General features: G+C 46.7%; 1 protein-coding gene across 1 annotated transcript in view; it reads left to right on the top strand.

Annotated features, from left to right (window-relative positions):
• The window catches only part of LOC143300844 (lysophosphatidylcholine acyltransferase 1-like), a 33,196-nt gene that overhangs the window by 4,489 nt on the left and 3,690 nt on the right, over positions 1-25,017 (top strand). The window contains exons 3-9 of the mRNA XM_076614783.1: positions 5,207-5,424; positions 10,422-10,595; positions 11,293-11,351; positions 13,940-13,974; positions 15,140-15,194; positions 16,298-16,380; positions 24,451-24,579. Coding sequence (XP_076470898.1) covers positions 5,207-5,424; positions 10,422-10,595; positions 11,293-11,351; positions 13,940-13,974; positions 15,140-15,194; positions 16,298-16,380; positions 24,451-24,579 — 753 coding nt within the window. The remainder of the gene's footprint in view (positions 1-5,206; positions 5,425-10,421; positions 10,596-11,292; positions 11,352-13,939; positions 13,975-15,139; positions 15,195-16,297; positions 16,381-24,450; positions 24,580-25,017) is intronic.

Raw genomic sequence — 25,017 nt, 5'->3', positions numbered from 1 at the left:
TGCAGTGTAGTGCAAGGTCAATGCCTGTAGTGTAGCATAGTGCAGTGCCTGACCACCTATAGTGTAGTGCAGTGCTGGGCCAATGCCTGTCGTGTAGTGTAGTGCCAGGTCAATACCTGTAGTGTAGTGTAGTGTAGTACCTGACCATTGTCTGTACTGTGATGTAGTGCTGGGCCAGTGCTTGTAGTGCACTGTAGTGTAGTGGCTGACTAATGCCTTTAGTGTAGTGTAGTGCCAGGCCAATGCCTGAAGGATAGTGTAGTGCCATGCCAATGCCTGTAGTGTAATGCAGTTCCTAATACCTGTAGTGTAGTGCCAGGCCAGCGCCTGTAGTGCAGTGTAGTGTCTAATACCTGTAGTGTACTGTAGAGCCAGGCCATGTCTGTAGTGTAGTGTAGTGTAGTGCCTGACTAATGCCTGTAGTGTAGTGTAGTGCCTAATGCCTGTAGTGTAGTGTAGTGCCTGACTAATGCCTGTAGTGTACTGTAGAGCCAGGCCATGTCTGTAGTGTAGTGTAGTGCCTGACTAATGCCTGTAGTGTACTGTAGAGCCAGGCCATGTCTGTAGTGTAGTGTAGTGTAGTGCCTGACTAATGCCTGTAGTGTAGTGTAGTACCTAATGCCTGTATAGTGTAGTGCCTGACTAATGCCTGTAGTGTACTGTAGAGCCAGGCCATGTCTGTAGTGTAGTGTAATGCCTGACTAATGCCTGTATAGTGTTGTGCCTGACTAATGCCTGTAGTGTAGTGTTGTGTGGTGCCTAATACCTGTTGTGTAGTGTAGTGTAGAGCCAGGGCATACCTGTAGTGTAGTGCCTGACTAATGCCTGTAGTGTAGTGTAGTGTAGTTCAGTGTAGTGTAGTGTATGCCTAACTAATGCCTGTAGTGTAGTGCCTCACTAATGCCTTTACTGTAGCGCAGTCCCTGCCTGTAGTGTAGTGTAGTGCCTGACTAATGCCTGTAGTGTAGTGTAGTGCCTGACTAATGCCTGTAGTGTAGTGCCTGACTAATGCCTGTAGTGTAGTGTTGTGTAGTGCCTGACTAATGCCTGTAGTGTAGTGCCTGACTAATGCCTGTAGTGTAGTGGAGTGTAGTGCCTGACTAATGCCTGTAGTGTAGTGTAGTGCCTGACTAATGCCTGTAGTGTAGTGCCTGACTAATGCCTGTAGTGTAGTGCCTTACTAATGCCTGTAGTGTAGTGTAGTGCCTAATGCCTGTAGTGTAGTGTAGTGTAGTGCAGTGCCTAACTAATGCCTGTAGTGTAGTGTAGTCCCTGACTAATGCCTGTAGTGTAGTGTAGTGCCTGACTAATGCCTGTAGTGTTGTGTAGTGCAGTGCCTAACTAATGCCTGTAGTGTAGTGTAGTGCCTGACTAATGCCTGTAGTGTAGTGCAGTGCCTGACTGTTGCCTGTAGTGTAGTGTAGTGCTGACTAATCCTGTAATGTAGTGTAGTGCAGTGCCTGACTTTTTTTTTTTCTCAAGGCCTGACTAAGCGCGTTGGGTTACGCTGCTGGTCAGGCATCTGCTTGGCAGATGTGGTGTAGCGTATATGGTTTTGTCCGAGCTACTAAAACTGAAACTGCCTGACTATTGCCTGTAGTGTAGTGTAGTGCTGACTAATCCTGTAATGTAGTGTAGTGCAGTGCCTGACTAATGCCTGTAGTGTAATTTATTGCCTGACCAATGTTTGTAATGTAGAGTAGTGCTGGGCCAATGCCTGTAGTGTTGTGCAGGACCAGTTTCCATGGAGTAGTGCTGGGTTAATACCTGTACTATAGTGTAGTGCCTGACCATTACCTGTAGCATAGCACTGTGCTAAGCCAATGCCTGTGGTGCAGTGCTGGGACAATGCCTGTACAGTTCAGTTCAGTTCTGTCACTCAAGGAGGTGTCACTGCATTCGGACATATATATATATAATAATAATAATGGACACTTATATAGCACACTATCCAGAAATCCCCTCTAGGTGCTTTACAAAAAGGCTTTGTTAACATAAAACATTACATCTGTGTTACATACACACACCAAAATATGACTACACACACACGCACGCATACACGCACGCATGCACACACACACACACACACACACATATATATATATATATATATATACCACACCACATCTGCTCAGCAGATGCCTGACCAGCAGCATAACTCAATGTGCTTGATCAGACCTTGAGGGAAAATAAGATAAAATAAAATGAACATAAAGAAATAGACAAGTAATTAAGCCATTGAATTAATATATTGAAATATTAGATGGAAACAGAAAAGAAAAGAAAAAAAAAAGAAAATTAAAATTGAATAAATGACTGAAGGGTAATGTAGCGTTGTATATGACCAATGCCTGTAGTGTAGTGTAATGACTGACCAGTGCCTGTAGTGTGGTGTAGTGACTGACCAGTGCCTGTAGTGTGGTGTAGTGCTGGGCCAGTGGTCAGCATTGACCATGCCGGCCTGAAGTGAGGTAGATTTCCTGCCCTCTGTTTACACCGGGATTGATTTTCTGCTCTCTGTTGACAACAGTGGCCAGAGCTGAAGGAGCTGGGTGGGGGTGTGGGGAAACAAAGCTTTCTGCCTCCTCTGATAGCACTGCCTGTGCCACTGGCCCTTTCACCTTCATCACTGTGTGTGTGTGTGTGTGGGTGGGTGTGTGTGTTTTGTTTTGCTGTGTGTGTGTCTATGTGCCTGTGTGTACTGTTTCAGTGTTTAATCTGTGCGCGTGTATGTGTGTGTGTGTGCGCCTGTGTGTGCTGTTGTGCTGTTTGCTGTGTGTGTTTGTGCATTTGTGTGTGTGTGTGTGTGTGTGTGAGAGTGAGAGAGAGAGAGGAACCACACTGGAAGAACCTAAAAATTGCTTATCATACTTCTTGTGTATATATGTATATATGTTGTCCCATTTTCTGCACAATGTAAGTGATATTTCTCTATACCCTGCTCATTTTTTCTATGTAAATCAATAGTTTGTTCACAAAATGTTTCACATACACATAGTTTTTCACATACACATAGTTTCTAGACAGCATATGTGTGTACCATGTGATGTAATCAATGTTGGGGTAATTCACAATGGAGTTGCTCTAGTCTTGGCATTGCTTTATGTTCACGGTTATTCAAAAGATCCTTTGCACTATTTGTACATTGTTCCATGCTGCATCACTATTTTTTTGAAAAATTGATAGGTATGCAGTTTCATTATAATCATTATCAAAGGCACTTCTGACTTTTTACACTGTAGTGCCAATCATTCTTGACAATTTTCCATCAAGAAATTGCAGTCGGCACATATGTACATCCCCCAACACACACACACACACACAGACAGAGGCACGGGCACACACACACACACACACACACACACACACACACACACACACACACACACACACACACAGAGGCAGGGGTACACACACAGACGCGCTCACAGGATTCCTGACTGGACACTGGCCCATATTATAATTTACCATTTCTGTTGAAAAATAGAAACTAAACAAGAAGCATTTCCTTTGTTATCCAAGAGCAAAAAGTGTGGAATTATATTAAAAATAATAACTGTGTGGATGTGTCATCTAAATTCAGACTACATATACTGAAAGGTTAAGTACCGATACACATGTGTCCTTTTGTATGTCGGACTAATAAATAATAATGAATAGCTTAATGCACTGTGCTTTTATGCTGGAAATTAACTTGTAAGAGCTTACATTGGAAAGCGGCAGGTTCTCTTGAATGAGGAAATACATTATGAACAGATGTGTCGTGTGTGCTTTGTCAAACAGCCAATGTGGTGATGCACATATGTTTGAGGCATTTTGTGTCTGTGTGTGTGTGTGTGTGTGTGTGCACTTGCATTTGTTAGTTTATATTGCATACATATATGTGAAAGAGAGAGAGAGAGGACACACACACACACACAAATACGCGTGCGCGTGCACGTACGCACGCACACGGAGCATGCTAGTATATGCGTACGTTTATGTGAGAAGAGAAAGGAGGTTTAAGCAAACATTGACACTGGAGTGGTGACCTAGTGATTTACAACATGTCCACCTAGGAAACCAGAGAATCTGAGCTGTGAGCACATCTAATCGAATCCCACGCTCTCCACTATTTTCTCCCCTTCCACTACACCTTGAGTGGTGGTCTGGATGGTAGTCATTCAGATGAGGCGATAGACTGAGGTCCCATGTGTAGCATGCACTTAGTACACATGAAGGAACGCACAGCAAGAAAAGGGTTGTCCCTGGAAAAATCCTTTAGAAAAAAAACCACTTTGATTTAAAAAAAAAAAAGAAAAAAAGTACACTTGCAGGCAGGAAAAAAGGGACTGCGCTGTAGCGACATGCTTCCCCTGGGGAGAGCTGCCTGAATTTCACACACAAATCTGTTGTGACAAAGAGTAATAATGCAGTTGAATACATTTTTGTTGCTGGTAATGATGTGCGTAGAAGAGAATGGAATGGTGTTCAGGCAGACCACTTGGCCACATTTCTCTTCCTCTTCCCGCTTTCCTCTGTCACAATATCTATGTTATCATTATCAACATCATCATTTTCTCTCAGCACAAGGTCTAGATGTGACCAAGGAAATGACGTTGAGCGCTGTGATGTGAGTGTTATGGTGATGTGTGTGTGTGTGTTATCTTCAGTTTAACGTCTATTCACTATAAGTGTTTTTAGACGGAAAGGAGTAAAGAAGTGGATAAAGGAAAGGGAATGCATGTGAATATTAGTGTAAAAAAGTATTCATGTTATGTATCAGAGGAAAAGTATATTATAAGAAAAAGGTCTAAAGAGATTGTGGTGTGTATTGAATGAGGTGTCATGGGAAGGAGAATATGTATATGCATATCAACAAGTATTAACCTACAACAATGTAAATATAAATAACAACATTAATTATGATACATCAAAGGAGGATACCAACTGGACTGGAGTTTAAAATTTCCGAAAACATTCCAAGCAATGAATAATCATTCAAAATCTTTTCAGTGGCTAATCAAATATTGGAAGAAAAGTGTGTGTGTGTGTGTGTGTGTGTGTGTGCACTGCAGTATATTGGGGCCCCTCACTGTGCTCCTGTCCCGTGTGTCCCCTGTCACGATATCTGCATTACCATTATCATGATGATGATTTTCTCTCGGCACAACGTCTTGGCGTGACCAAGGATACGAAACGAGCGCTGTGGTGATGTGTGTTTCAGTATATTGGGGCCCCTCATCGTGCTCCTGTCCCGGGGGGTGTTCTTTGTGGGGGGTTTCAAGTGGATCCGCGTGCGGGGTCAGCGGGCCAGCGCGGAAGAGGCTCCCATCCTGGTGGTGGCCCCCCACTCCTCCTTCCTGGACTCCCTGGCCCTGGTCTACATGGGGCTGACCAGTGTGGTGGCCAAGGCCGAGTCCCAGCACATCCCCTGCTTTGGAAGTCAGTGTCTGCTGTGTTGTGTGTGTTGGAGTGTTTTCTCTGTGTGTATGCTGGTGTGTGTGTGTGTGTTCTGTGTGTGTGTATATGTGTGGTCTGTGTCTGTGTGCCCTGTGTCTGTGGGGTCTGTGTGTTCCCTGTGTCTGTGTGCTCCGTGTCTGTGTATTCTGTGTGCCTTGTGTCTGTGTGCCCCATGTCTGTGTGCCCTGTGTCGGTGTGCGCTGTGTGTCTGTGTGCCCCGTGGCTGTGTATTCTGTGTGTTTGTGTGCCCTGTGTCTGTGTATTCTGTGTGTTTGTGTGCCTTGTGTCTGTGTGCCCTGTGTCTGTGTATTCTGTGTGTCTGTGTGCCCTGTGTCTGTGTATTCTGTGTGCTGTGTGTTTGTGTGCCTTGTGTATGTGTGCCCTGTGTCTGTGTATTCTTTGTGCTGTGTGTTTGTGTGCCTTGTGTCTGTGTGCCCTGTGTCTGTGTATTCTGTGTGTTTGTGTGCCTTGTGTCTGTGTATTCTGTGTGTTTGTGTGCCTTGTGTCTGTGTGCCCTGTGTCTGTGTATTCTGTGTGCTGTGTGTTTGTGTGCCTTGTGTCTGTGTGTCTCATGTCTGTGTATGCTGTGTGTCTGTGTGCCCCATGTCTGTGTATTCTGTGTGTCTGTGTGCCCTATGTCTGTGTATTCTGTGTGTCTGTGTGCCCCGTGTGTGTGTGGCCCATGTTTGTGTATTCTGTGTGTTTGTGTGCCCTGTGTCTATGTATGCTGTGTGTTTGTGTGCCCTGTGTCTGTGTGCCCCATGGCTGTGTATGCTGTGTGCTTTGTGTTTGTGTCTTTGTGCCCCATGTCTGTGTGCCCTGTGTCTATGTATGCTGTGTGTTTGTGTGCCTTGTGTCTGTGTGCCCCATGTCTGTGTATGCTGTGTGTTTGTGTGCCTTGTGTTTGTGTGCCCCATGTCTGTGTGCCCTGTGTCTGTGCCCTCTGTCTATATCTCTTTGCTGTGTGTCTGTGTCAGTGACAACATGAGGACAAATGTTTTGTCAGAAGAACAGTAGGAGGAATATTTTGACTGTCAGAACAAAATTAGGAGGAATGTTTTGTCAGAACTACACCAGGAGGAAAGTTTTGTCTGAACAACACCTGGAGAAATGTTTTGTCAGAGCAACATCACTCAGAAGGGATGCTCAGGCCCCACTTGTGTGGCTGAGAATAGGAGTGGGATAAAACCAGTGTAAAGAACTGTATCACTATCAGGGAAAATGTTTTGTCAGAAACACATCAGGAGAATTTTGTGTGTGTGTGTGTGTGTGTGAGAACACACCTGGACAAATGTTTTGTCAGAACAATATCAGAAGGAATACTCTTGCTGTGCTTGTGTGGCTGAGACTGGGAGAGGGATAAGGCCTGTGTGAAATGTCATGTGTTTGCACTGGTGGGGGTGGGGGTGGGAGGGGGGGATTCATTGCAGAGAACCTGGCATTTCTGAGAAAACATAGGATTGTGATACAATATTTGTTCTGTGAGTGTGTGGGTGCGTGTGTTATCAGGATTTTACCGCTGGCCACATGGCAGTCAGGCACCACGGGCAGTGCCAGTGATGAATAATTGCAGAGTGTTTGCCCACAGGAGCTGTAAAAGCCAATATTTTCTCTTTCTCATTCTGTGTTTGACATGCTGTCTCTCTCTGTTTGTCTCTCATTCTCTCTCTTTCTCTGTCACTCACACACACACACACACACACACACACACACACACACACACACACACACACACAGAGAATTGTCATTGTGCTCTGTTTTTCATTGTGCTGTGTGCTGTGCTGTCTGTGCTGTGCTGTACAGGCTGTGCGTGGTGTGTCACTGGTTCAGTGGCAGTGTCTTTGCCTGTCTTGAGTACTTATTGTCCAGAGCTCAGTCCAGTATTCCCACTTCTTTATCAGTGCGTCTCACACACTCAGAGTACACACACACACACACACACACACAGTGACACACACAGACACACAGTGACACACACACACAGACACACACAGTGTTGTCATTATGCTCTGTTTTCCAGTGTGCTGTGTTATGCTGTGCAGGCTGTGTGTGATGTGTTACTGTGGTTCAGTGGCAGTGTCTCTGCCTGTTTTTATGGTCCAGCTGTCCAGTGTTCCCACTTCTTTATCAGTGCATCACACACAGAATACACACACAGACACAGCCCCCCCCCCCCCCCAATCCCCCCCTTCCCACACACACACTCACGGCTGGGGAGAGAATAAACCGAGAGAAACGAGAATTTGAGAACTGTGCCTGAAGTTTCTACTGCTGGGACCATTTTATGTGATGACAGTAGCTGACACCTGGCAACTCATCAGCCCCACCTCTTCCCCCACCACCTCTTTCCCTTCCCTCCTCCGCTCAATTCCCCCTCCTCTCACTTCCTGCCCCCCACCACCACCTTCCATATTCCCCCCTGGCCCCCCCCCTTGCTCATTTCATTAGTTGATTGCATTGGAGCATACACGTTGCTGCAGATCAGCATGTCGTGGGTTTGCCAGATGTGATACCCTCATGTCATGGGACTGTGTTGTGTGTGTGTGTCTTGTTGATAGTGATGGTTGTACACAGCTGTCCTGATATATATATGATGAGGTAATTGACACTGTATCAGTGGATATCAAGTGAGCGTTACACAGGCTGAAAACAGTGCCACTGTTTTCAAGTGGTTCATGAAGTGGCTGTTAAGTGATGCCTCTCACTGAGCTGCTCAGGGGAAGTGTGTGATGTGACGTTGTGAGGGTGTGTGTTGGGTGGAGACTCAGCCATTCCACTCAACTGTCACCGAGCTGGTTTTGGGGAAGTGTGTGGTGTGATGTTACAGATGTTTGTGGTGTGATTAAGAGGTGTGGTGTGACGTTAGAGGTGTGTGGTGTGACGTTATAGGTCTGTGGTGTGATGTAAGAGGTGTATTGTGTGACATTATAGATGTGTGGTGTGACGTTAGACTTTGAGGAGGTGTATTGTGTGATGTTATAGATGTGTGGTGTGACGTTAGACTTAGAGGGGGTGTGTGGTTTGATGTTAGAGGAGGTGTATGGTGTGATGTTACAGATGTGTGTGGTGTGATGTTAGAGGTGGTGTGTGGTGTGACATTATAGGTGTGTGGTGTGATGTTAGAGGTGGTGTGTGGTGTGACATTGTAGGTGTGTGGTGTGACGTAAGAGGTGTATTGTGTGACGTTATAGATGTGTGGTGTGATGTTAGAGGAGGTGTGTGGTGTGACATTATAGGTGTGTGGTGTGACGTAAGAGGTGTATTGTGTGACGTTATAGATGTGTGGTGTGATGTTAGAGGTGGTGTGTGGTGTGACATTATAGGTGTGTGGTGTGACGTAAGAGGTGTATTGTGTGACGTTATAGATGTTTGGTGTGATGTTAGAGGAGGTGTGTGGTGTGACGTTATAGATGTGTGGTGTGACATTAGAGGAGGTGTGACGTTATAGATGTGTGATGTGATGTTAGAGGAGGTGTGTGGTGTGATGTTATAGATGTGTGGTGTGATGTTAGAGGAGGTGTGTGGTGTGACGTTATAGATGAGTGGTGTGATGTTAGAGGAGGTGTGTGGTGTGACGTTATAGATGTGTGGTGTCCTCATATGGGAGAAGAGTCCGATTCTGGATGCGCAGCACTTCCCACAGGTGTTGCAAGGGAAAACGTCTCCAGAAGTTGAGCCCTGCTTCCTTCACTCACGCTTCTCCTTGCTTGTCCACAGATATGTCCTCCAAAAATGCCTATTGCATATTAATGTGCCTTCAGAAATAATGTAGGTATCCCATAGAACTGTGTGTTCACAGACCTGTGTAAATTCTGTGAACATCCTGTTAACCTGAAGTGATGTATCCCATAAAATTGTGTGTGTCACAGACCAGTGTGAATGCTGAGAACAGCTTGTTAATCTGAACTGATGTATCCCTGAGAATTGTGTTCACAGACCAGTGTGAATGCTGAGAACAGTTTGTTAACCTGAACTGATGTATTCCTGACAACTGTGCATCTACAGACCTGTGTGAATGCTGAGAACAGCTTGTTAATCTGAACTGATGTATTCCTGAGAATTGTGTTCACAGACCTGTGTGAATGCTGAGAACAGCTTTTTAGACCAAACTGATGTATCCCAGACAACTGTGTATAATTTACAAACCTGTGTGAATACTGAGAACAGCTTGTTAACCTGAACTGATGTATCCCTGAGAATTGTGTTCACAGACCAGTGTGAATGCTGAGAACAGCTTTTTAGACCAAACTGATGTATCCCTGACAACTGTGTATAATTTACAGACCAGTGTGAAAGCTGAAAACAGCTGGTTAACCAGAACTGATGTATCCCAGACAGCTGTGTATCTACAGACCTGTGTGAATGCTGAGAACAGCTTGTTAACCTGAACTGATGTATTCCTGACAACTGTGTATCTACAGACCTGTGTGAATGCTGAGAACAGCTTGTTAACCTGAACTGATGTATTCCTGACAACTGTGCATCTACAGACCTGTGTGAATGCTGAGAACAGCTTGTTAACCTGAACTGATGTATCCCAGACAGCTGTGTATCTACAGACCTGTGTGAATGCTGAGAACAGCTTGTTAACCTGAACTGATATATTCCTGACGGCGTATAATTTACAAACCTGTGTGAACGCTGAGAACAGCTTGTTAACCTGAACTGATGTATTCCTGACGGCGTATAATTTACAAACCTGTGTGAATGCTGAGAACAGCTTGTTAACTTGAACTGATGTATTCCTGACGGCGTATGATTTACAAACCTGTGTGAACGCTGAGAACAGCTTGTTAACCTGAACTGATGTATTCCTGACGGCTTATAATTTACCAGCCTGTGTGAACACTGAGAACAGCTTGTAAACCTGAACTGATGTATTCCTGATGGCGTATAATTTACAAACCTGTGTGAACGCTGAGAAGCGTGCCCGTGAAGTGAACTGCTGTACATGCTGTTGTTTGTGCTCCTTCCCCCAGAAATCATCCAGTTCTCGCAGCCCGTGCTGGTGAGTCGTGACGACCCCGACTCGCGTCAGAACACCATCAAGGAAATCCAGCGCCGCAGCCAGTCAGGGGGGAAGTGGCCACAGATCTTCATCTTCCCGGAAGGCACTTGCTCCAACCGCTCCTGTCTCATCAGCTTCAAGGGAGGTCAGTCACTGGTTGGATGGTTGTTTCATCACTGATGTGTGTTCACTTATGAAAAACAAACAACAACAACAAAAAAACAACAACATCCACCATCCTTGCCCACATGGCAGTCTGACCACTACCTGTAGTTTTTCACTAAACTGCTGTCTGTCCTTCACCAACTGTGTCAGTTGACAAACACGTCACCAACTGTGTCAGTTGACATACATGTCACCAACTGTTACATTTGACATACATGTCACCAACTGTTACCTTTGTCACCAACTATTAACATTTGACATACATGTCACCAACTGTTACATTTGACATACATGTCACCAACTGTTACCTTTGTCACCAACTATTAACATTTGACATACATGTCACCAACTGTTACATTTGACATACATGTCACCAACTGTTACATTTGACATACATGTCACCAACTGTTACCTTTGTCACCAACTATTAACATTTGACATACATGTCACCAACTGTTACATTTGACATACATGTCACCAACTGTTACATTTGTCACCAACTATTAACATTTGACATACATGTCACCAACTGTTACATTTGACATGCATGTCACCAACTATTATCATTTGACATACATGTCACTAACTGTGTCAGTTGACATACATGTCACCAGCTGGGACAGTTGGCATATAGTGTTTTACAGACTGATTTTTAAGCCGGCTATGCTGTTTTTCAGGAGCCTTTTTCCCCGGAGTGCCAGTACAGCCAGTATGTCTGCGATACCACAACAACCTGGTGAGTATGTCTGCACTTTTGACTCATGTTGATGTGGACTTTTGACATATGTTGATGTGGAATTTTGACCCATATTGATGTGGACTTTTGACCCATGTTGATGTGGACTTTTGACGTTGACTTTTGATGTATGTTGACGTTGACTTTTGATGTATGTTGATGTGGACTTTTAATCCATGTTGATGTGGACTTTTGACATATGTTGATGTGGACTTTTGACATTTGTTGATGTGGACTTTTAATCCATGTTGATGTGGACTTTTGACGTATGTTGATGTGGACTTCTGACCCATGTTGATGTGGACTTCAGACACGCATTGATTTTTGATCCATGTTGATGTGGACACATATTGATGTGGACTTCTGACATGCAATGTGAACATGTCACTCGTGTTTATGTGGCCTTTTGACCCATATTGATTTTGACTTATGAATGACACTTGTTGATGAGGGCTTTTGACAGACATTGGTGTGGACTTTTGACCTATGTTGATGTGGACTTATTACATATTGATGTAGACTTTTGACACATGTATCTAATGTGGTCTTGTGATGCGTGTTGATGTGAACTCTTGACATGTACGTGGTGTGTTCAAAAAGTATCCGACCTTTGTTCATAAAAACTACTCGTATCCAGATACAACAAACTTACCATAATCTTCTTCAAAGTAGTCCCCTTGGGCTGCCACACACTTCTCCCAACGGTTCTGCCACTGTCGGAAGCAGCGCTGGAATGCCTCTTTTGGGATGGCATGCAGCTGGTCCGTTGCATTCTGCATGATGTCTTCTCTGGACTGAAATCTGGTGCCTTTCAGGGAGATTTTCAGCTGTGGGAACAGCCAGAAGTCACACGGAGCCATGTCGGGAGAGTAGGGAGCCTGTCAAAGCACAGGTGTGTTGTGCCTGGCCAGGAAACTCTGTATCAATCGTGAAGAATGGGTGGGTGCGTTATCGTGATGGAGCTGCCAATTGCCCGCTGCCCACAGGTCCTGCCGTTTGTGTCGCACAGCATCATGAAGGTGACGCAGAATCTCTTGGTAACACTCCTAGGTGATGGTTGTGCCGTGTGGTGTGTACTCGTGATGAACCACACCACCGGAGTCCAAGAAGACGGTCAGCATGACTTTGACATTGCTGCAGACCTGCCTTGCTTCTTTTGGCCTCAGAGATGTTGGATGCTTCCACTGTGATGACTGCAACTTGGTTTCTGGGTCTTACCATAAACCCAGGACTCATCACCAGTGATCACTGTGTTGAGGAAGTTGGGATCGCTGTTCACAGTCTGTAGTATGTCCTGTGCGATCTCCAAACAGAGATGCTTCTGCTCAATAGTTTGCTGAGATTCTCCTCAAGCCCAAATACTCTTGCATAATGGAATGAACGGATCCAGTGCTGATGCCCACCTCATCTGCAAGTTCTCTGATCATGATTCAACGATCCTGCATCACCAGGGTCCTCAGTTGGTCAGTGACGATCTCATTTCGAGATGTTGAGGGCCTACCAGAATGTGCTTCACTCTCCACTGATGTGCGGCCATCTTTGAAGCAGTTGTACCACTCCTTTATCTGTGTGGTGCCCATTGCTTCGTTCCCGATGGCCTGTTGAATCTTGCTGATTGTTTCCATCTGGGAATCGCCAAGCTTGAAACAAAATTTGATGTAGTAGCGTTGTTCACGTTTTTCAGTCATTTTGTCAAAAATGAAAATCTGAAAGCGCTCACTTACACTTCCTCACTCATCGGCGGTCTGCCGTTGACTGACAACTTCTGCAGGTGGGAAAAAATTCACACATACGCATTAGGGTCGCCTACATACGTGCACCAAACCACGCCTCCCTAGCTTTATTTGTTTACACACGAAAAATTAAGGTTGGATATTTTGTGAACACACCTCGTATTGATGTGGACTTTTGACATGTTATGATGTGGACTTTTGACCTGTGTTGATGTGACTTTTGACGCTTGTTAATGCAGACTTTTGATCCATGTGGATGTGGAATTTTTTACCCATGTTGATGTGGACTTATGACACACATTGATGTGGACATTCTTCACATCATGGTGTGGACTTTTGACATGATGTGGACTTATTCTTTCTGTGGACTTTTGAACCATGTTGATGTCTACTTATATTGTGTGTGTACTTTTGATGTTAGTTTGGACATTAATTATGTCTGTTGTTGTGGACTTTTGACGCACATTGACATGGATTTTTTCCGTCTTTGGACTTTTGACACATGTTGATGTGGGCTTTTGACACATGTTGATGTGTACATTTTCACACATGTTGATGTGGACCTTTATTCTCTGTGGACTTTAAACACATGTTGTTCTGGACTTTTATTCTGTCAGTGTAATTTTTTTTTTATATATGTGGGTGTACTTCAGAACATACTGATCTGCAGCATCTTCTATGACTTTTATCTGTGTACTTTTGACACATGTTGATGTAAATTTGATTCTCTGTGTACTTTAGACAGATGCTGATGTGCACTTTTCCCTGTGTACTTTTGCCACATATTGATGTGTATGTATGTGTACTTGTGACACAAGTTGACATGATTTTTATTCTTTGTCTGTCTGCATATAGGACACAATGACCTGGACATGGGACGGACCAGGAGCGTAAGTTCTTTGTTGGGTGATAGTGTGTGTATGTGTATCTATGTGTGTGTCTGTGTGGGTGAGGGAAGGGAGGGTAAGGGGGTGGGGGGGGAAGCACACACTCCAATGTGAGGTGTATGTGGGTGTTTAAGAGAAAGTGAGTCTATGTTTGTATGCTTGAACGCGTTTGACTAAATTTACAAGGGTTTGAAGGGAGCATTTCCTAATTAAGTACCGTGATTTCAGTGCCTGAAAATGATGAGAGAAAAAGAAACACTAAAGGCTTATGTTTGAATGTCGGTGGAACAGAACATCACCCACTGACAGTTCCACAAGCACAAGGGCTAAAACTCACTTTGGGGTGGGCTGCTCAGAGTGAACTTAGCAGCACTAAGTTTGCTTGTTGCTTAGAATGTTCCTAACCCCACTGTAAACTCCATATGCTTTGGAACATTCTTAGCTCTAAGCAGACTCAGCACACTGCAAAGATCGCCTCATGCCGCTCGGCCCAGGTCATACCCACCATGTTCAGTGTCACACACTGCTGCAGGCTTTGGGTCAGCCCAGGAAAAACTCCTCTGGCAGCTCAGCCTTTGCTCATTTCAAAACATGGTGCTGACACACCGCCTGACAGTATTGAACTCCCACAGAATGTACCATTCCTTGCTTTTTTTTCCCCCCTCCTTTCATTCTCCATATTTGAAAGCAGGTGCTTTTATTTTTATTTTTATTTAATTTTATTCTTTATTCTTTAAGTGCAGCAGTACTTTTTACACGAATCACGCACGAGTCAAAGGGTGGACTGGTGTTTATAACCCTGTTTTGGATATGGTGTGTTGTGTTCTATTTGTAATATGAGAAGGATGATCTTTATTGCTTTTGATAATATGAAAGTGTGTGTGTTAGTGTGAGTATAGTATTTTGTGCCTTTGAAGGGTGGATTGTGGTTAAAAAAAAAAAAAAAGATAATAAAAGCATTTTGTGCCTCTGTGTGTGTACAAATGTGTGTGTGTGAATGTCTCTGTGTGTGTGTGTGTGTGTGTGTGTGTGACTATGTTTTTGTGTGTATAGGAATGTGTGTGTGTGTGAGGCAGTGTGTTTGTGTGTGGCAATGTGTGTGTCGGTGGCAGTGTGTGTGGATGTCAGTTGTGTGTGTGGCAATGTATTTATGTGTGTCTGTCTGCAGGTTCCAATGCCTGTGGCTGACGTTGTGCCAGATACAGAGCCATATGGAGATAGAGGTCAGTCTGTGTGTGTCAGGGATAGAGGTCAGTCAGTGTGTGCGTGTCAGTGGATAGAAGTCAGTCAGTATGTGTCAGTGGATTGAGCCCAGTTGGTGTCAGTGGATGGAGCGCACTCAGTTTCATTTGATAGAGCCCAGTCTGTTTGTGTTAGTGTATAGAGATCAGTTTGTGTGTGTCAATGGATAGAGCCCAGTCTGTCAGTAGATAGAGCACAGTCTGTTTGTGTTAGTGTATAGAGATCAGTTTGTGTGTGTCAATGGATAGAGCACAGTCTGTTTGTGTTAGTGTATAGAGATCAGTTTGTGTGTGTCAATGGATAGAGCCCAGTCTGTTTGTGTTAGTGTATAGAGATCAGTTTGTGTGTGTCAATGGATAGAGCACAGTCTGTTTGTGTTAGTGTATAGAGATCAGTTTGTGTGTGTCAATGGATAGAGCCCAGTCTGTCAGTAGATAGAGCACAGTCTGTTTGTGTTAGTGTATAGAGATCAGTTTGTGTGTGTCAATGGATAGAGCCCAGTCTGTTTGTGTTAGTGTATAGAGATCAGTTTGTGTGTGTCAATGGATAGAGCACAGTCTGTTTGTGTTAGTGTATAGAGATCAGTTTGTGTGTGTCAATGGATAGAGCACAGTCTGTTTGTGTTAGTGTATAGAGATCAGTTTGTGTGTGTCAATGGATAGAGCACAGTCTGTTTGTGTTAGTGTATAGAGATCAATTTGTGTGTGTCAATGGATAGAGCACAGTCTGTTTGTGTTAGTGTATAGAGATCAGTTTGTGTGTGTCAATGGATAGAGCCCAGTCTGTCAGTGGATAGAGCCCAGTCTGTTTGTGTTAGTGTATAGAGATCAGTTTGTGTGTGTCAGTGGGTGGTCAGTCAGTGGATAGAGGCCAGTCTGGGCGTAGAGGCCAGTCAAAGTATGTAGAAGAGCCTACTCAGTGTGATGGTTGTTGCAGTGTAGTGCAGGGTTAGAGTGGAAGGGGAGCAGAAAGGAGTGCGTTTGATGTCAGTGTGTGATGCCAGTGTAGCAGTGTGTAGAGTGAGCATGCTGCAGGTCACATTGTAGCGGTGTGTTGAATGGTGTGTGTGTGTGTGTGTGTGCAGTTTTTACCTGTCTATAAACCCAGCCAGGCAGAGATCAGCGACCCAAAGCTCTTCGCCAGCAACGTCCGTCACGTCATGGCTCAGTGAGTATGGAATTACTTCATGCACATCCATTGCCATAGTCAAGATGATTATCCTTGCAGTTCACCACATATGTCCCTTGGTATAGTGAAGAAGGTGATCATACCCCGTGCCTCAAATGGTGTTACATCCTCTGTTAAAGTGTAGCTGGTGATACATATATGTTCTCTGGTGAAGTGAAGATATTGAAACAGCTACGTCCCCTGGTGCTGAGAAGAAGATGATATATATATATATATATATATATATATGTCTTCAGGGCTGGGGTTGTGTGAGGTGATGCAACGCTATGTTCGCCTAGAGTTAATGTTCCTAAGTATATGGAGTTTTCTGTGGAGTGAGGAACATTCTTAACGATTAGCAGACTTTGCGCTGCTAAGTTTGCTCATGCAACCCACACATGGTGAGTGAGGACAGTGACCCCAGGGATTGTCCATGTCTGTCCCACATGGCAGTGAAGCCAGCTGACAAGGTGATGTTTGTAGTGAGGACAGTGACCCCAGGGATTGTCCATGTCTGTCCCACATGGCAGTGAAGCCAGCTGACAGGGTGATGTTTGTAGTGAGGACAGTGACCCCAGGGATTGTCCATGTCTGTCCCACATGGCAGTGAAGCCAGCTGACAGGGTGATGTTTGTAGTGAGGACAGTGACCCCAGGGATTGTCCATGTCTGTCCCACATGGCAGTGAAGCCAGCTGACAGGGTGATGTTTGTAGTGAGGACAGTGACCCCAGGGATTGTCCATGTCTGTCCCACATGGCAGTGAAGCCAGCTGACAAGGTGATGTTTGTAGTGAGAACAGAGATTGTCCATGTCTGTCCCACATGGCAGTGAAGCCAGCTGACAGGGTGGTGTTTGTAGTGAGAACAGAGATTGTCCATGTCTGTCCCACATGGCAGTGAAGCCAGCTGACAAGGTGATGTTTGTAGTGAGAACAGAGATTGTCCATGTCTGTCCCACATGGCAGTGAAGCCAGCTGACAAGGTGATGTTTGTAGTGAGGACAGTGACCCCAGGGATTGTCCATGTCTGTCCCACATGGCAGTGAAGCCAGCTGACAAGGTGATGTTTGTAGTGAGAACAGAGATTGTCCATGTCTGTCCCACATGGCAGTGAAGCCAGCTGACAAGGTGATGTTTGTAGTGAGAACAGAGATTGTCCATGTCTGTCCCACATGGCAGTGAAGCCAGCTGACAAGGTGATGTTTGTAGTGAGAACAGAGATTGTCCATGTCTGTCCCACATGGCAGTGAAGCCAGCTGACAGGGTGATGTTTGTAGTGAGAACAGAGATTGTCCATGTCTGTCCCACATGGCAGTGAAGCCAGCTGACAAGGTGATGTTTGTAGTGAGGACAGTGACCCCAGGGATTGTCCATGTCTGTCCCACATGGCAGTGAAGCCAGCTGACAAGGTGATGTTTGTAGTGAGAACAGAGATTGTCCATGTCTGTCCCACATGGCAGTGAAGCCAGCTGACAAGGTGATGTTTGTAGTGAGGACAGTGACCCCAGGGATTGTCCATGTCTGTCCCACATGGCAGTGAAACCAGCTGACAAGGTGATGTTTGTAGTGAGAACAGTGACCCCAGGGATTGTCCATGTCTGTCCCACATGGCAGTGAAGCCAGCTGACAGGGTGATGTTTGTAGTGAGAACAGTGACCCCAGGGATTGTCCATGTCTGTCCCACATGGCAGTGAAGCCAGCTGACAGGGTGATGTTTGTAGTGAGGACAGTGACCCCAGGGATTGTCCATGTCTGTCCCACATGGCAGTGAAGCCAGCTGACAGGGTGATGTTTGTAGTGAGGACAGTGACCCCAGGGATTGTCCATGTCTGTCCCACATGGCAGTGAAGCCAGCTGACAGGGTGATGTTTGTAGTGAGGACAGTGACCCCAGGGATTGTCCATGTCTGTCCCACATGGCAGTGAAGCCAGCTGACAGGGTGATGTTTGTAGTGAGGACAGTGACCCCAGGGATTGTCCATGTCTGTCCCACATGGCAGTGAAGCCAGCTGACAAGGTGATGTTTGTAGTGAGAACAGAGATTGTCCATGTCTGTCCCACATGGCAGTGAAGCCAGCTGACAGGGTGGTGTTTGTAGTGAGAACAGAGATTGTCCATGTCTGTCCCACATGGCAGTGAAGCCAGCTGACAAGGTGATGTTTGTAGTGAGAACAGAGATTGTCCATGTCTGTCCCACATGGCAGTGAAGCCAGCTGACAAGGTGATGTTTGTAGTGAGGACAGTGACCCCAGGGATTGTCCATGTCTGTCCCACATGGCAGTGAAGCCAGCTGACAAGGTGATGTTTGTAGTGAGAACAGAGATTGTCCATGTCTGTCCCACATGGCAGTGAAGCCAGCTGACAAGGTGATGTTTGTAGTGAGAACAGAGATTGTCCATGTCTGTCCCACATGGCAGTGAAGCCAGCTGACAAGGTGATGTTTGTAGTGAGAACAGAGATTGTCCATGTCTGTCCCACATGGCAGTGAAGCCAGCTGACAGGGTGATGTTTGTAGTGAGAACAGAGATTGTCCATGTCTGTCCCACATGGCAGTGAAGCCAGCTGACAAGGTGATGTTTGTAGTGAGGACAGTGACCCCAGGGATTGTCCATGTCTGTCCCACATGGCAGTGAAGCCAGCTGACAAGGTGATGTTTGTAGTGAGAACAGAGATTGTCCATGTCTGTCCCACATGGCAGTGAAGCCAGCTGACAAGGTGATGTTTGTAGTGAGGACAGTGACCCCAGGGATTGTCCATGTCTGTCCCACATGGCAGTGAAACCAGCTGACAAGGTGATGTTTGTAGTGAGAACAGTGACCCCAGGGATTGTCCATGTCTGTCCCACATGGCAGTGAAGCCAGCTGACAGGGTGATGTTTGTAGTGAGAACAGTGACCCCAGGGATTGTCCATGTCTGTCCCACATGGCAGTGAAGCCAGCTGACAGGGTGATGTTTGTAGTGAGAACAGAGATTGTCCATGTCTGTCCCACATGGCAGTGAAGCCAGCTGACAGGGTGATGTTTGTAGTGAGGACAGAGATTGTCCATGTCTGTCCCACATGGCAGTGAAGCCAGCTGACAGGGTGATGTTTGTAGTGAGGACAGAGATTGTCCATGTCTGTCCCACATGGCAGTGAAGCCAGCTGACAGGGTGATGTTTGTAGTGAGAACAGTGATCCCAGGGATTGTCCATGTCTGTCCCACATGGCAGTGAAGCCAGCTGACAGGGTGATGTTTGTAGTGAGAACAGTGATCCCAGGGATTGTCCATGTCTGTCCCACATGGCAGTGAAGCCAGCTGACAGGGTGATGTTTGTAGTGAGGACAGTGATCCCAGGGATTGTCCATGTCTGTCCCACATGGCAGTGAAGCCAGCTGACAGGGTGATGTTTGTAGTGAGAACAGTGATCCCAGGGATTGTCCATGTCTGTCCCACATGGCAGTGAAGCCAGCTGACAGGGTGATGTTTGTAGTGAGAACAGAGATTGTCCATGTCTGTCCCACATGGCAGTGAAGCCAGCTGACAAGGTGATGTTTGTAGTGAGAACAGTGACACCAGGGAATGTCCATGTCTGTCCCACATGGCAGTGAAGCCAGCTGACAGGGTGATGTTTGTAGTGAGGACAGTGACCCCAGGGATTGTCCATGTCTGTCCCACATGGCAGTGAAGCCAGCTGACAGGGTGATGTTTGTAGTGAGAACAGAGATTGTCCATGTCTGTCCCACATGGCAGTGAAGCCAGCTGACAGGGTGATGTTTGTAGTGAGGACAGAGATTGTCCATGTCTGTCCCACATGGCAGTGAAGCCAGCTGACAGGGTGATGTTTGTAGTGAGGACAGAGATTGTCCATGTCTGTCCCACATGGCAGTGAAGCCAGCTGACAGGGTGATGTTTGTAGTGAGAACAGTGACACCAGGGATTGTCCATGTCTGTCCCACATGGCAGTGAAGCCAGCTGACAGGGTGATGTTTGTAGTGAGAACAGTGATCCCAGGGATTGTCCATGTCTGTCCCACATGGCAGTGAAGCCAGCTGACAGGGTGATGTTTGTAGTGAGGACAGTGATCCCAGGGATTGTCCATGTCTGTCCCACATGGCAGTGAAGCCAGCTGACAGGGTGATGTTTGTAGTGAGAACAGTGATCCCAGGGATTGTCCATGTCTGTCCCACATGGCAGTGAAGCCAGCTGACAGGGTGATGTTTGTAGTGAGAACAGAGATTGTCCATGTCTGTCCCACATGGCAGTGAAGCCAGCTGACAAGGTGATGTTTGTAGTGAGAACAGTGACACCAGGGAATGTCCATGTCTGTCCCACATGGCAGTGAAGCCAGCTGACAGGGTGATGTTTGTAGTGAGGACAGTGACCCCAGGGATTGTCCATGTCTGTCCCACATGGCAGTGAAGCCAGCTGACAGGGTGATGTTTGTAGTGAGAACAGTGATCCCAGGGATTGTCCATGTCTGTCCCACATGGCAGTGAAGCCAGCTGACAGGGTGATGTTTGTAGTGAGGACAGTGATCCCAGGGATTGTCCATGTCTGTCCCACATGGCAGTGAAGCCAGCTGACAGGGTGATGTTTGTAGTGAGAACAGTGATCCCAGGGATTGTCCATGTCTGTCCCACATGGCAGTGAAGCCAGCTGACAAGGTGATGTTTGTAGTGAGGACAGTGATCCCAGGGATTGTCCATGTCTGTCCCACATGGCAGTGAAGCCAGCTGACAGGGTGATGTTTGTAGTGAGAACAGTGACCCCAGGGATTGTCCATGTCTGTCCCACATGGCAGTGAAGGCCAGCTGACAGGGTGATGTTTGTAGTGAGGACAGTGACCCCAGGGATTGTCCATGTCTGTCCCACATGGCAGTGAAGCCAGCTGACAGGGTGATGTTTGTAGTGAGAACAGTGACACCAGGGATTGTCCATGTCTGTCCCACATGGCAGTGAAGCCAGCTGACAGGGTGATGTTTGTAGTGAGAACAGTGATCCCAGGGATTGTCCATGTCTGTCCCACATGGCAGTGAAGCCAGCTGACAGGGTGATGTTTGTAGTGAGGACAGTGATCCCAGGGATTGTCCATGTCTGTCCCACATGGCAGTGAAGCCAGCTGACAGGGTGATGTTTGTAGTGAGAACAGTGATCCCAGGGATTGTCCATGTCTGTCCCACATGGCAGTGAAGCCAGCTGACAGGGTGATGTTTGTAGTGAGAACAGAGATTGTCCATGTCTGTCCCACATGGCAGTGAAGCCAGCTGACAAGGGTGATGTTTGTAGTGAGAACAGTGACACCAGGGAATGTCCATGTCTGTCCCACATGGCAGTGAAGCCAGCTGACAGGGTGATGTTTGTAGTGAGGACAGTGACCCCAGGGATTGTCCATGTCTGTCCCACATGGCAGTGAAGCCAGCTGACAGGGTGATGTTTGTAGTGAGAACAGTGATCCCAGGGATTGTCCATGTCTGTCCCACATGGCAGTGAAGCCAGCTGACAGGGTGATGTTTGTAGTGAGGACAGTGATCCCAGGGATTGTCCATGTCTGTCCCACATGGCAGTGAAGCCAGCTGACAGGGTGATGTTTGTAGTGAGAACAGTGATCCCAGGGATTGTCCATGTCTGTCCCACATGGCAGTGAAGCCAGCTGACAAGGTGATGTTTGTAGTGAGGACAGTGATCCCAGGGATTGTCCATGTCTGTCCCACATGGCAGTGAAGCCAGCTGACAGGGTGATGTTTGTAGTGAGAACAGTGACCCCAGGGATTGTCCATGTCTGTCCCACATGGCAGTGAGGCCAGCTGACAGGGTGATGTTTGTAGTGAGGACAGTGACCCCAGGGATTGTCCATGTCTGTCCCACATGGCAGTGAAGCCAGCTGACAGGGTGATGTTTGTAGTGAGAACAGAGATTGTCCATGTCTGTCCCACATGGCAGTGAAGCCAGCTGACAAGGTGATGTTTGTAGTGAGGACAGTGACCCCAGGGATTGTCCATGTCTGTCCCACATGGCAGTGAAGCCAGCTGACAGGGTGATGTTTGTAGTGAGAACAGAGATTGTCCATGTCTGTCCCACATGGCAGTGAAGCCAGCTGACAAGGTGATGTTTGTAGTGAGAACAGTGACCCCAGGGATTGTCCATGTCTGTCCCACATGGCAGTGAAGCCAGCTGACAGGGTGATGTTTGTAGTGAGAACAGTGACCCCAGGGATTGTCCATGTCTGTCCCACATGGCAGTGAAGCCAGCTGACAGGGTGATGTTTGTAGTGAGAACAGTGACACCAGGGATTGTCCATGTCTGTCCCACATGGCAGTGAAGCCAGCTGACAAGGTGATGTTTGTAGTGAGAACAGTGACCCCAGGGATTGTCCATGTCTGTCCCACATGGCAGTGAAGCCAGCTGACAGGGTGATGTTTGTAGTGAGAACAGAGATTGTCCATGTCTGTCCCACATGGCAGTGAAGCCAGCTGACAAGGTGATGTTTGTAGTGAGAACAGTGATTGTCCATGTCTGTCCCACATGGCAGTGAAGCCAGCTGACAGGGTGATGTTTGTAGTGAGGACAGTGACCCCAGGGATTGTCCATGTCTGTCCCACATGGCAGTGAAGCCAGCTGACAGGGTGATGTTTGTAGTGAGAACAGTGACACCAGGGATTGTCCATGTCTGTCCCACATGGCAGTGAAGCCAGCTGACAGGGTGATGTTTGTAGTGAGAACAGTGACACCAGGGATTGTCCATGTCTGTCCCACATGGCAGTGAAGCCAGCTGACAGGGTGATGTTTGTAGTGAGGACAGAGACCCCAGGGATTGTCCATGTCTGTCCCACATGGCAGTGAAGCCAGCTGACAAGGTGATGTTTGTAGTGAGAACAGTGATCCCAGGGATTGTCCATGTCTGTCCCACATGGCAGTGAAGCCAGCTGACAAGGTGATGTTTGTAGTGAGAACAGAGATTGTCCATGTCTGTCCCACATGGCAGTGAAGCCAGCTGACAGGGTGATGTTTGTAGTGAGGACAGAGACCCCAGGGATTGTCCATGTCTGTCCCACATGGCAGTGAAGCCAGCTGACAAGGTGATGTTTGTAGTGAGAACAGTGATCCCAGGGATTGTCCATGTCTGTCCCACATGGCAGTGAAGCCAGCTGACAAGGTGATGTTTGTAGTGAGAACAGAGATTGTCCATGTCTGTCCCACATGGCAGTGAAGCCAGCCGACAAGGTGATGTTTGTAGTGAGAACAGTGACCCCAGGGATTGTCCATGTCTGTCCCACATGGCAGTGAAGCCAGCTGACAAGGTGATGTTTGTAGTGAGAACAGTGACCCCAGGGATTGTCCATGTCTGTCCCACATGGCAGTGAAGCCAGCTGACAGGGTGATGTTTGTAGTGAGAACAGTGACCCCAGGGATTGTCCATGTCTGTCCCACATGGCAGTGAAGCCAGCTGACAGGGTGATGTTTGTAGTGAGAACAGTGACCCCAGGGATTGTCCATGTCTGTCCCACATGGCAGTGAAGCCAGCTGACAGGGTGATGTTTGTAGTGAGGACAGTGACCCCAGGGATTGTCCATGTCTGTCCCACATGGCAGTGAAGCCAGCTGACAGGGTGATGTTTGTAGTGAGAACAGTGACCCCAGGGATTGTCCATGTCTATGACAGGCGCAGTAGCTGAGTGGTCAAAGCGTTGGACATTCAGTCTGAAGTCACGGGTTTGAATCTGAGTAACGGCGCCTGGTGGGCAAAGGGTGGAGATTTTTCGGATCTCGCAGGTTAACATATGTGCAGACCTGCTTATGCCTGAACCCCCTTCGTGTGTATTCGCAAGCAAAAGATTAAATATGCAGGTTAAAGATCCTGTAATCCATGTCAGCGTTCATTGGGTTCTGGAAACAAGAACATACCCAGCATTCACACACCCCCCCCCCCAGCCCCCCCGAAAATGGATAATGGCTGCCAACATGGCAGGGTAAAAACGGCCATACACGTAAAATCCCACTTGTGTACATGTATACAAGTGAACGTAGGAGTTGCAGCCCACAAACGAAGAAGAAATCCATGACTATCAGGTGACAATGATGTTTGTGTTCACAGACACCTGCAGATACCGGTGACAGACCACACCTACCCCTGTCGGCGCCGCACCATCCACATCCCACAGAAACTGAGGCTGCCCATGGAGGCCGGCATCACGCAGTTCCAGAAACTGCACAGACAGCTGGGGTGGGTGGTCTGTGCGTCTTGTTGTGGCTTGTCTTGGTAGGTGTGTGTGTTGGGGCCAGGGGGGGCTGCATGTGTGAGTGTGTGTGTGTATTCTGTGTTTGTGTTTTCTGTTTTTTCAGTGTGTTTTGTTTATGTGTTTGTGTGTGTTGATAAGCACAGCATTCAGAATATTCCATAGATTTTGGTCTGTGTGTTTAGGTGTGTGTGTGTGTGGGGGGGGGGGGTGTCAATCTGCAAGCCTTGACACCTCAGTGAAATTGAGAATCTGTGTGTTTTGGTGTGTGTGTGTCTGTGCATGCAAGTGCGTATGTATGGGTATGCCTATGGATCAATCTGCATGCTTTGACACCTCAGTGAAATTGAGAATCTGTGAGTTTTGGTGTGTGTATGAATTAGTGCAGTAGCATTCAGACTGTTATATAGATTTGTGGTGCGTGT

This window comes from Babylonia areolata, chromosome 26, assembly GCF_041734735.1.
Source record: "Babylonia areolata isolate BAREFJ2019XMU chromosome 26, ASM4173473v1, whole genome shotgun sequence".
Classification (NCBI taxonomy): domain Eukaryota; kingdom Metazoa; phylum Mollusca; class Gastropoda; order Neogastropoda; family Buccinidae; genus Babylonia; species Babylonia areolata.
The sequence above is the reverse complement of the archived record's forward strand: the minus strand, read 5'-3'. Positions and strand labels throughout refer to the sequence as shown.